This window comes from Bacillus rossius, chromosome 7 (genome assembly GCF_032445375.1).
Source record: "Bacillus rossius redtenbacheri isolate Brsri chromosome 7, Brsri_v3, whole genome shotgun sequence".
Classification (NCBI taxonomy): domain Eukaryota; kingdom Metazoa; phylum Arthropoda; class Insecta; order Phasmatodea; family Bacillidae; genus Bacillus; species Bacillus rossius.
The window spans coordinates 19459586-19472917 of record NC_086335.1 but is presented as its reverse complement, the minus strand read 5'-3'; the positions used below and the strand labels follow the sequence as shown (position 1 = coordinate 19472917).

General features: G+C 38.7%; 1 protein-coding gene across 2 annotated transcripts in view; it reads right to left on the bottom strand.

The window, feature by feature from the left end:
* LOC134533695 (sialin-like) overlaps positions 1-8830 on the bottom strand; it is a 41214-nt gene extending 32384 nt beyond the window's left edge. The window contains exons 1-4 of one of the 2 annotated variants that reach the window (XM_063371253.1): positions 8628-8830; positions 6146-6297; positions 2070-2294; positions 603-687 (exon numbers count right to left, since the gene is read on the bottom strand). In XM_063371253.1, the coding sequence (XP_063227323.1) occupies positions 603-687; positions 2070-2294; positions 6146-6297; positions 8628-8643 (478 nt within the window). In that variant the 5' untranslated portion in view covers positions 8644-8830. The remainder of the gene's footprint in view (positions 1-602; positions 688-2069; positions 2295-6145; positions 6298-8627) is intronic. The other variant, XM_063371254.1, reaches the window with a different exon arrangement.
* Positions 8831-13332: the final 4502 nt, after the last annotated feature.

Here is a 13332-nt window from a genome sequence, read left to right as displayed (position 1 = left end):
TTTAATTATAACAATATCCAAAAACAGTGAAAGTATAAGCGATGGATTAGTCAAAATGGAAATGAAATAGGCACTTACTTACATAAAAAAAATATTGTTTCCTCATGAAATTAAAAAGAGGTGAGATTTCATCAAGGTAAAATAAATCACCGAACACACTAAAACAAGAGTTTATCTATACTAAAAAAATAAAAAGCTTACTATTAACCACTATGAAAACCTCATTCTTAAACGGTTTTGCTGTTAATTAAATCTTTTATACGCCTGAAAATTTATTGCGTCTTTTTTTTTTTAGTAAATATATTTGGAACTAATCACAAATTTTTCTTAAAATGTTAAGTTATCAGCAATACCCTGAAATATATTTAACAAAGCCGCGGGATACTAGCTAGTATCACAATTTAATGACTTGATGTAGGCTTTTGGACATACGCCATTGCTAAGCACATGTATGTGGCGTATGTCCTAAAGCCTACATCAAGTCAGGCACTCCCATTGCACAAATATTTCAAAGATAAACACAATTTAATATGATCTTAGTGTATTTGATTAATGTTGAAACTTCGGAATGCTGGTATATGGGAGAGTTGGAGCATACTCGCCGTTAAAGGATGCCATGAACTTGCTGCGTTCCAACACAGGAATCCACCGAGCTGCCAAGGCGTTGACACATGGCCACGACACACCCTGAAATATATAACTATGCATCACGATACTATTTCTGTTTCGATGTTTAGTTATTAAAGAATACTGGAAAGCTTACAGCAGCTGCAAAGTCCACTCGCCAGATAAAAATATCATTATCCTTTTCCTCGGACCCCCATATTCGATTACGGGCTCTGGACCCAGGATCGGAGACGCCCCCCCCCCCCCTCAATTTTACAGTCACGTGATACATTATAATTCCATGGTTATTTCTTACCTACACTCTTTTTAAAGTGTTATTTAACCTGAAAATACAGGGTATAATTATGGTTACTATTTTTTAAGTCCAAACTAAGCTTTGTTTATTAAATATTCAATATGTTTTTCTAGTTTGTAAAAATGATAATAGTTAAACATTTAAAAATAAACAGGGCTGGACCCAGGGGTCTACCCAGCCCCACCCTAGTGGGGGTCATGCTTTTCCTACTACAAAGAAATTAAAATCAATGAATTTTGCATATGCTTTCTTATTTTTTAAAATGAAATTCTAAATTTAAAATTTGTGTATATTAGTTATTTTACCATTCTATGGGATGGCATGTGGTTAAAATTGGTTAATTTCTGGAAATCTTCTTCCGGAAAAAAAAATAATATGCTAGAAGAATTAACTTGTAGAAAATATTATTCAAATCATTTCAAATTTATTATAATCCAATGCAATGTATTATGTCTCATCTGCAATCGTTATAATAAAGAAACTAATACTTTAATAGCTTCATCATCTCACATGCAAAATAAAATATGTTTTCTACCTGCATTGAATTAAAAATATGTTAGGCTATTCTAAACCACTTGATTAAATTAGTGTGTTTTTTTTACAAGAATATTCAAACGTATCAAAGAAAGATACAGCAGCCCACGAGGTCTCTGATCGCTCGTACATCACCCAGTTACTATATGTCGTGGGTATAAACTGCCCGGCATGACTCTAGCTGAAGATCACAGAGTCAGAACCGGGGCGACTGAATTGTTGCCCCTTGGATGGGCAGGCCTTCAGGATTTTTCTGGAAATGGTTTGTTTGTACAGCGACTGGAAGGGCAGCCCATCCAATTTATGAAAACATGTTTCTTTAAGTGTTTAAATAATCCTGAAAACTTGCCCCTTGGAAGGGCAGCCCATCAGGATTTTTCTTACAGTAGTGTTTTTGAAAGGTTGTCTGAATTGTTGCCCCTTGGAAGGGCAGCCCTTCAGGATTTTTCTGACAGTGGTTAGTTTGTAAAGTGACCTAACCTAACCTAACCTAACCTAACCTAACCTAACCTAACCTAACCTAACCACTGTCAGAAAAATCCTGAAGGGCTGCCCATCCAAGGGGCAACAATTCAGCTCCCCCTCAGAACCCAGGTGTAAGACGAGCAGTCACCAGCACGAGGCCCTGCAGCAGGCGCACCGCCAGCGCGGCCCAGAAGTGCAGGCGCACCGCCAGCGGCGTGGCCAGGTTCAGCAGCACCGCCGCCAGCACACTGGCCAGCAGCAGCCGCGAGCCGCCCAGCCGGGTCGCCAGCACCCCGCCGGGCAGCTCCGTCAGCCAGGCGCACCAGAACACGGAGCCCATCAGCATGCCGGTCTGCGGCCTCGTCCAGGCCACCTGCAACAGCGGCGTGGCCAGGCTCAGCAGCACCGCCGCCAGCACACTGGCCAGCAGCAGCCGCGAGCCGCCCAGCCGGGTCGCCAGCACCCCGCCGGGCAGCTCCGTCAGCCAGGCGCACCAGAACACGGAGCCCATCAGCATGCCGGTCTGCGGCCTCGTCCAGGCCACCTGCAACAGCGGCGTGGCCAGGCTCAGCAGCACCGCCGCCAGCACACTGGCCAGCAGCAGCCGCGAGCCGCCCAGCCGGGTCGCCAGCACCCCGCCGGGCAGCTCCGTCAGCCAGGCGCACCAGAACACGGAGCCCATCAGCATGCCTGTCTGCGGCCTCGTCCAGGCCACCTGCAACAGCGGGCGTGACTGGCCGCCATCTTGGATTCAGACAGCGCGACGGCCATATTGACCCTTTGACCTCAGCCGCCTCTTCAATCACACCATTTTGAATTCAAACATACCACTCCACGGCCGCCATCTCAGATGTGTATGACGTCATCGTTGCAATTTTCTCTATGGTCGCTACCTTGAATTCTAATGTCATGTCCGCCATCTTGGATCTGATGTCACCACCACTTTTTTAGATTCTGGCAGCCAATCCGCCATTTTGCTATGGCCGCCATACTGTATGACATATAGGATAATATCTTGTTTTTTTTTTCTGTTCTGCTAGAGGCCGCCATCTTGGATACCGCCATCTTTGTTTCTGCTGTTTGTTCCTAAAGAGCACCAGCATCTCTCTGTCTCATGCATATAAGATCGATGTTCCATTACCTGTTAATGTTATTGTGGTCCTTATAATATTAAATTATTATTTTTTATACAAAATACATAAGAACCGAGGTGATTTGAACCATGAAAGTTTGGATCTCTGAGTTGGAAAACACACAACCTTGACTGCATGGCCATTTTTTTTAATTTTATTTTTATAAACAGAATAATTGATATTACATATGCATTGGGATCATGACAATTTAATACTGGTCATATCAATTAAGTAATCCAGTGCAATGCTACCACTAACAAGGCATGCTTAAAGCTAAAATGAGGCGTGTCCATAACTTTGTTTGAGGGTGCCGTATTGACTTAGTTCCCATCACGCTATTCCGAGATGCTGCAAGAAGTCCTGTGTGTCCGGCGGAACTGTCGCAGTTAATGTGTGCTGCAGGCTTGAGTGAGGAGCCACATAACTCCGCGCTGGCGCACTCGCAGCAACAACTTGAATCGAATAGTCACAATATCATCATCTGGCAGGTCGACGACTGGAACAGTCATACTGGTAGCAATGCGGAGTTTTACCATGCGTCATAATGGTCTGGTATATGTACATGATATTACTCTGTGGTAGGCGGTGTCTATGTCCACACACCAGTGACAAATATTCGTAAACTCAAGATGTATATTCTTTATCTTGTATGCAATTGTGATAATGTCGTTGTAGAATTCATAAGCAGATGACCGCAGGTGTAAAGGTAATGCCTGATTGGACAGTTCTCGCCATAATTGTACCCAGTAAACATTTAAATGCAGCACTCACTTTTTCAGTGTTTAAAGTTTCTTCCTTTAGGGGCGTTTTTTAGAGTCGGCTTGCTGTAACATGTTTGGCTTTCGGGAAGTTTCTGAATGATTGCGTGTACGGTCTGCTATGCCCTTCGATCCTCAGTTGGGAGTCTTATCAACACCACCAAGCACTTGCCGCTGCGATAGTTTCACTGGCTTGTCTTCTCGTAAAATGGCCTCAATTACATTTACAGTAAATAGTACAGTTACCTTATCTTTAATGTCAATTAGTCTTAGACCACCAGCACTTGTAGGAAAGTAAATTTTTGTGCGGGCAACGCGGAACGTATGTGACTTCTATAGAAGCCATCCGACATACATGGTTTGACGCTCTTGTAGGCTTGGGTGTAGTGGAAAGATGTGCGCTAGATATCAAAGTTTGGACAGATTCAAGGTATTAATAACAAGTTGGAATTAGTCTAGCTTCGTTGTACTATATTATATCATGTGTCCTTGGCATGTTGCTATTGTGTGTTCCCAGTTGTCGTTTATAGTTGGGTTAGTGCCGTTCTTTAAGGTGACCCCGAGTATTTTAATTTGCTCCACTGTGCGGAAAGTCTGAGATGTATGACCATCACTCTCGTCGTTGTAAAAATGGAAAATCGCACACTTTTGATTGTTGATTCACATATTCGAGACAGCCTGATGCAGTCCAGAATAATTTGTATATCTCGGGTTGCATGCTGCGCACATGTTACATCATCCCTTGCTTTCTTGGCGCTGCGCTGGGAGGACCTTGGAACATGCCAGAGCATTGGGAGAGCATCGACTATCTCTAGCTGGCGTATGGCGCCACTTGGCCACATTCTCACACTAGCTTCCCGCCTTGGCTCGCGACCGGCGAGCTGATTGGTCAACAAGCGACAGGAAGTATCCCACGACTAGGCTACTCTTCGCACACTGGCTGCATCACTTCCAGGCTGACTCTCTTAGTCCGAGCTTGCACCTCGTCGCAGTGGTCAGAAGGTAACGATGCAAGCACACGTTACAAATAAAACAATTTTTCCCACCAATATTTACTAATACATATATGAACCGCTTTAGAAACAAATCGGCAACCGCATAAAGATTGTGAGAATTCTTCGTTAAATGCAGCTTTATAAAACATTCTGTGTATAGAAAACATCAAAGTTCTGATGCGATAAAGAAAGTTACAACACATAATAAACACTTTTTTTTTGTGTTTTTAAAAAGTGATGTCAACCCCTTTGGCTTAAGCCACTCAGATATTTTTTTACAAATATTATTATCCTTCATGACTTTTGACATGTAGTTTGCTATATGCATCATATTGATCTAAGAATATTAAAACTGAACTACCTCACTTCGGTAATAAGTAGGTACGCAATATAAATAAATATAAAATTGAATTAGATGAACGTTAACTGGAAAATGTGAAAGCAACAGAAAGCACATTATAAATATCAGGCGGTATGATTGGTGAAAACTTGTTAATTTAAATACGTAGCCAAAAAAATTCTAGATAAATAACGTGAGTTGAATATTTTTAACCTGAGAGAGATAAAATTATAGTAAGAGACAGACACCACAAGAAAGTATAAGAAATCTTGGATCTATAGGGTACTAGGTTTTAAGACTGATAAATGTTTATTATAAAAATTTTTATCTCAACAAGGCATAGCACGAAATAAAAAAAATAATTAACGGGAGTCCATTTTGTTTGGAATTGTTGGGATAAATATAGTGGACTCACTCTTAAAATTGTAACAATATTAGTTATAGCTAAAGCTATTTTCTAAGTCTTTAAAAAATAAAAAAAGATCCAATTGAAGGAATATTTCAAATAAAAATACTAAATAATATTCATTACGAGGAATACATGTTTTCGAAACCGTGACTGACTTTCCCTATATACATAATATTATATGTATGAGTGTGTGTGTGTTCTTGGGTTGCATAGCAGCATGAAGTGTTGAAAGTGTTTGACGCTAGCACACATCTTTGAAAAAAGCACTAATGTCACTTCGAATCACAATTAAGCTTTTTTGTATATAACGTAAGGTCACTATGACGAATCCGCGATAATGACACTTGAAGCATCAGGTGTCAAATGGTATTAATGCCATTCTAGTTACATGGAAAGGAGCACATAATACTATATATCGTACTTCTTGTTCGTTAATGACTGATATCGTTATCATATATATTATTTCTGGTTGAAATATTTTGTTTTTTCAAAATAGTCAATGGATTTTGCTTGAAATCCCTAGCCTCATAAGAGTTCAGTGCGGCACAATCACTGCATACATACTGCATAAACTGCATACTTGACTTACCTCCGCACTTGTCGAGCCATTCTGTGCTGCAGTCGTATTTTTAACATTTGTTATTTCAATGATAACCAAGTACAAGTTTGTCCGCATCATCTGCGTCAGCACGAACATGAAGAAAACCAGCACTCCCAGCACCACACGTACCGGTATTCCTCCTGAAACCGAGTAGTTGTTATGAAAACACGCCAAACGAGTTCATTTCGATGAACTATTCCAAACATACATGTGTGTGTGTATAAGCCTATTTATAGTGGCAATTACATAAGTTCTCATTGCTTAGTTAAGAATACAATTTGCCATTTTAAATAATTTTAGTGTGAAATGAAAACTAACAATACTTGTCCATCAAGAGGAACCTCCCATTAAGTTTATGGCTGGTTCCACTTGACATAGAATTATTGTTATTATTTTAGTCGTTAATTTTCTCATATGTTAATTACATTGGCCGAGATCAGTTTCCACAAGCCTGTGGATTAATTGGCTCCCAAAAAGTACATATTGCTTGCCAGTCGACTGAACGACACAGTCAGCTAAGAATGGGACGATCATACGTAATGTATTGCATAGGTAATGAGGAGTAAATACAGGATTTAAATGCTGAACATCGCGGGGACATAAAATAATAAAGGACTTTAATCCGCATTAAAATTTTTTTGTCTATTTAAGGAAAAAAACTTGGGAAGTAAGGATTACATACAAATCGGGGTCCTGTCTCTATAGGGTCATACCAACAAGTAACTCTGTCGCTATGCCTTCCACTGTCATCGCGGATTATTTCGAGTAATAATCCCACAACGACCACACTAATTGCGTTTCTGCCATATTTTAACCGCGCATAGAATTGACGTATGCATGAAAAGAATTGAAACACAGTCTTGGAGAAAAACACAGCTCTGAAGCTTAGACGACTTCATCCTGCGTGTCATGTCTTTGGTTGGCGGGAATACAGCTCGAGCAGTTCATCAGTGTTTTTAAGCCATAACAATTTTTCGTCGTTTCGCATTGTAAAATTTGTAATTTGTTAAGCTAAGGATCAGTCATTAAGAAATTGGCAAAGACACTAACACAGTGTCAATTGATAGTATTATTACAGTGGTAGTTATTTCCAAAAATTAATTAAATACTTAAAGTCCAATGACTGCACAAGGATAACTATTGGTCGCAACCACTCACTATAAACTTCCGGAAATCCATTACATTACAAACAACGTTTTAACGAAGACAAATTTGGAAAATTAAAAAAAGAAAAAAAAACTTTGTGTTAGTCTAAGAGGTTGAAACCAAAATAGCGTCTCTCGGTTGCTGTATCTCCCCCTTAAACTAGCCTGGCCTCTCGCTCACATTGCTCAAACAGTTATGTTGGAAGATTGGCCTGATTTACTCGCCACTCTCTGAAAGGCTAGAAAACATGCGTGTACCCCACTCCGATTGTTAGCCCTTTTCGTCTATTCGTCCACTGAGCTGGTCAATTTATATCTCAATTATACATGGAGTTTATTAAACCTTGAACGTATGGGTTAATTTTTACCTACATTCTACTGAACATCAAATTTTATGGCTATGAAATAAATAAATAAAATTTTCCTTTCATTAGTTATTATAAAATAATTTTAGAGGAATGGGTGGTAATATGGACCCCCATTTTGTTTTTTGAATGTTACTTGTAACTTTATAGCTTCGATCAATTATTTGATGCGTGGATAACTTCACTAACTTATCATACAAACATTTCTTACATTTACTAGAATTTAATTGGACACACAAATGGTCTGACATGAGTTGTTCCGCCAAGTGTGAAAATACCTACTGACCCATACATGCTGGTTATATGGACCCCTAACAGTCTGCATAAGATTTTAATTGCTTTAAGACAACACAGACCATGGAAATTTAAATATATTGAACAATAGTAATGTTAAGGTCAATAATCAATAAAATACCTATATGCAAAATCTAAATTCCACTAAATAAAAAGTTTAGCGATAAAAGACACACATATAGGAACTGTCCTTTTCAGCCCCAGCACATTAACCATGTGCCCATTGATCGCAAATCTCGCACCTTACCCACAATTCTCCCCTGCAGTCATCAGTGAATGCCCCTTCACAAAACATGCAAAGAGCATCTTCTGTATATGGAGCCTTTCCTCCCACTGGGAGTTCAAGGGGTGGCTTGGCATAGCATCATCTAAGGCACACGATGTATGAGTCACTATCAGAACTTGATCCTCCAAACGCCAGTATCCTTTTCTTCTGACGTCTTACAGGTCTTATGCGCTGAAAGGTAAAACTAGATGTAGATGGTTGAGTCTGAGTCAGGCCAGGTGTTGTATTACACTCAAAACATTTAAGTCCTGTTTTATGATGGTGTATATGATAGGTAAAATGAAGTGCTTATTTCCAGAATTGACCAAACCGCAATCACTTGTTTTTTTCTATATTTATCTTGTGTTCAGTGAGAAACAAAATCAAACCAGTGTACTCACCCTCATTAGAACACATCTCGTGGCCTGTCCAATGTGTCGAGAAAAATAGTCTCTTCTTTGTTCTTCTGGTTCGTCACAGAGCCGTTTGCAACTGAAGAGTTACAGTTTTCTCATCAGAATCTCCGATGCCACGCAGTCTCTGTTGCACAGCCTGAGATAACTCTGACATCGTCGGTAACTTGCATGATGTTTCTATGTGATATGATGCTGTAAAGATAAATCAGCTTAAATAACTCTTAGAACACGGTTTACTTACAAGGTTCACTGTAAGTATCCTCTGCCTTATTGTTCTCAAAGCCACACCGAGATCTTTCTTATCTCATACGGGAGACAGTAAACAACGGAAACCATGTGATCTGCATTGTCCGTTTGAGTTTAAATGTTTATTTTGAAGCTCGCTATCACACTGACTATGGTAGAATATTGCCGGATGATGAGGTGACAAGATTATTTACGTAAAAATGATAGCCTGTTTTTAAAAATCACCACAACAACGTAATGCGGATTATTCCAATGTCAACTACAAGACGCGTACTCTGAATAAATTTTTGGAAATTTCCTTATAGCTCGGGAGCTTTGAAAAATTTCAGTGAACTTTGGGTGTAAATTGAACAAACTTGGATAAACGGTAAACGTAGAGGTAGGGTATCATATTGCGCGTTTTTGCACAAGGGCTCAAAGCGACCGGACTGGCTAGATTAGAGTGGACTGGCTAGATTAGAGTGGATTGGCTAGATTAGAGTGGACTGGCTAGATTAGAGTGGACTGGCTAGATTAGAGTGGTCTCGCTATGTTAGAGTGGACAGGCTAGATTAGAGTGGACTGGTTAGATTAGAGTGGACTCGCTATATTAGAGTGGACTGGCTAGACTAGAGTGAACTGGCTAGATAAGAGTGGACTGGCGAGCGACTCTGCACGACTCGAGTGAAGTCGGGTGGTCACACGCGTTGGTTCCGTCTGCACAGAAAAACATTATCTGTGCTTTTACGGAAGATTCATTGGAAACCATTTGCCAAGAAATAGTTCGTAAACTACAAGAAAGATGTGAATTTATACAAAACATGGCTATATTTATTTTTGTATATATTAAAAATGTTTTTTTTTTCAAATAATACTGAGAATTTCTTACAAAAATTACAGCATAATTTTATATTTTAAATTTTGTTTCATTGAAGCATACATTTTTAAGCCATGATAAAGATAATCGAATATTCAACAATTTGAATTTTTTTTTTTAACTTGCTTATTAATGTGGGTAGTTAATACTGGAGAGCCCTTAAGGGAACGGCTTACAAATAACTTTAATTATTGGAGGTAATGGGGTAACACAAAGCATGAATTCCCTGGTAAGAAAACTAATCCAGTATTACTGCGAACACTATTCTGTAATGATACCGGTTTTTTTGACGTGACAACGTCTAATAAATCGATGAACGCCGGCTGCACGCATGAAAAAGTGTCCCACTACGGATGTCCCACTACGGATGTGTCCTGTTTGCTCATTGTACGCATGCGTGGCATCTCTCTTCATGCTCATTGTACGCATGCGTGGCATCTCTCTTCCACTCGATTGGAACAACCATCGATTTGACTTTTCAATCATATTTTCGTCGTTTGAATTATTAATATTATGTAATTTAACGATCGTCCACAGATTTTCAGCACAATCTGTACGGTTAATTAAAAGTAATGTTGACTATTCAAATAATTTTGAACCAACAATGGTGTTTTACAGTTACACATAATTCAAATTACACCCGGGATATTTTGCACAATGTTTTAAAAAAATATTGTAACACATTATAAATAGGTTTGGTGTATTTGGGATGCGTATTTGTTATAAAATCGTGTTATAAAAACGAAATAAACCTATTCCCCTACCTTGAAATTTTTTTTTATAAATATGTATATGACATCTGAAACTATTATATATTAAATTTGGGCTCGTGCCCGTGCGATCAGCGTCGCTAAATCCCATTCCAAAAATTGTCGGTTCGAATCCCGGCAGCTGCAAAGTTTTTTTTGTACTTGTAAAAATAAATACGGCGCACGCAACATTTCAAAAGAAATAAATATATTTGAATAAATGAATGCAAATAAAAGTAAATTTATTAATTAAATTGTACATTTAATTTCACTCCTTTGTGCCCATACAAAATAGTGATAATTCAATAAAAATTATTCAAATTAAAAAAAAAATTTTCAAAGAATATAATATTTTTAATACCTAAATGGTTTGGTTGAAAAAACCTATTACGGCTCAGTCTCAGGCCGAATATGATATTTCCTTTTCTTCTGGATCAATCATTTCATCAATGTTTTGTTATGACGTGTCGTTAAACTATCGTCCGTAAACCGACTTTACAGACAACCAATTTTTTTTAAATAATTGCATTTAGATTCAATATATTCTATAAAGTTAAGCCATCAATGCATGCATGTATAAATTAATTCTATTTCTCAAGCTTGGAAATAAATATGATGCTCAATTTTACTCAGGTATTGAAGTTTAAAATTCTATGACAATTAAGGTCGGGCCCGAACCCAGTATTAGTACCCCCAACACTTTTTTATTTAAATGTACAAATGTACAAATATCTGTAATTTTACATGAACATTTCTGTTCCATTTACAAAAAAAAAAAACATTTACAGCGTGAGCACTTGAAGAAGGAAAGGAGGCGTGGACTTCGTCACTGTCGATGCCGGCTAACTCTCTTCAGTTTGTCTGCTTCTGAGGCTGGCATCACTGCCTCAAGTTTGTTATTCTATCTCGGTACTCATTGTTACTGACCACGAGAGCACGAGAGACGGATGGGAAAATCCCCGGGTCCTTCCAGACGCATCAGAAGTTCTCTGCTCGCCCATGAAACTTCACGGTTGGGGTATAAGAATACAATTTTGTAATATGTCATATATTTTCACGATTTTAAAGTACATATTTTAAATGTCGCTAATCTATAGAATAAACAATTTATCATTTACGTTACGATCACCTGTGTAAGCGGAAACCTAACCTTCAGAAAAAAAAACGATAAATGGTTAAAAATGTAATATTTTAACGATTCTAAGTACCTATTATTTATGTTACTAAACTAAGTAGGCTATACTAAACTTTTATTTTAGTTAATCACCTAGACGTGTATTAACATACTATTCTGAAAAAAAGGAACGAATTTTGCGAGAATTTTATGCATGTAACAAATCTAACCTAACTCTAACTTTTACAACACAAAAAAATCCGAGGATGCACGAACGCTGATTACTCAAGCTTCTGACTCGGGGACAATGAACATTAAGTTTCCTGAGGCGGCTACTCACAGATACGCACTTCAAGGGAGTCAGAGAAGAAGGGCGTAAGGTGCCAAAGCCTTAAGTATTCGTAAATTTTATAGTATTTTTATATTATCTATAATATTTTACTGACGTAATGTTTAATTTCCAACTATTCATGCAAAAGATATAATGTAAAATGTAAGTGACGTAAAAATATATGAATAAACTGGTGATCTCGGCAACGTGGCAGCGCTGCAGTAACCAGAGGAAGAGGAAGTAGCGGCGGGCCGTGATTGGCCGATAGTCAAGGGGGGGGGGGGGGGGGCAAGGTCGCCAGCCCGGCAGCAGACTGCAGGACACTTGGCACTTGGTGTTGGTCATGCAAGGAGCCGCCACGTGTTATTAGCACGCACGCACACACACCCACACACGTACTGGCAAGCTTCGCCGGACACCTACGTCGAGGTGACGGTGGACCAGGCAGTAGAGTGGCCTGAAAAAAAAATTGGTTATCCGTAAAGTCGGTTTACGGACGATATTTTAACGTGACAAAGTCATAACAAACCACTGATGAAGTGATTGCATACTTTTATGAATAAAATTGAATCATTTTTATTTTAATATTAAAAGAATAAATACTTGAAATTATACTAGTAATCATATTTTTAAAATGCAAGAATAATTAACCTTTATTGCCGAAATTGTTGTTGTAATAAGCAATGAAAACCACATTAACTTTTCACTTCACTTTATAAATAGTCGACGAAACAGTTCACGTGTAGATGTAAGTTGTGTGCTGCCGCTGTCTTTCTTCTCCTCGGACGCATAGGCCAATCGAGTAGAAGAGAGATAGATGCGGCGCAAGCGTACAATGAGCGTAACGGGACACAGAGTAACGGGAAAATGTGCGTTACGGGACACTTTTTCGTGCGTGCAGCCGGCGTTCATAGATTTATTAGCCGTTGTCACGTCAAAAATGCATGAGTGGAGTCTACGCGCTAAAAGTTGTGAAACTTCATGCTTATTATATTATCAGGTACCTGTTAGTTGTAAGGCGTCTAAGGCGCTCATTGAACAATTATGAATATAACAAACACTTTAATTTAATTAATAAGGCATGATCCACTTATGTAACTGCATTAAAAATGTTACTCTTTAGTTACCCTTCCATTTTCTATTTTATACACATCCCTATGTAGTAGGCCGATATTTATGCTTCATGACACGCTTGTCTCAATTATTCGTTGCATGCAGCGCGCGCATCATCTCATCTTTTTTCCATAACGCGCCCAAAGAAGTGTAACTTCAAAAAAATATTTCATTTAATTTGAGTTTAATATTTAATTCTTTACGAATTGTAGTTAGCTTTAAGGCGCCTAAGGCACCCGCTCAAATTTTATGAATATAAGAAAAATTCAATTTAATATACA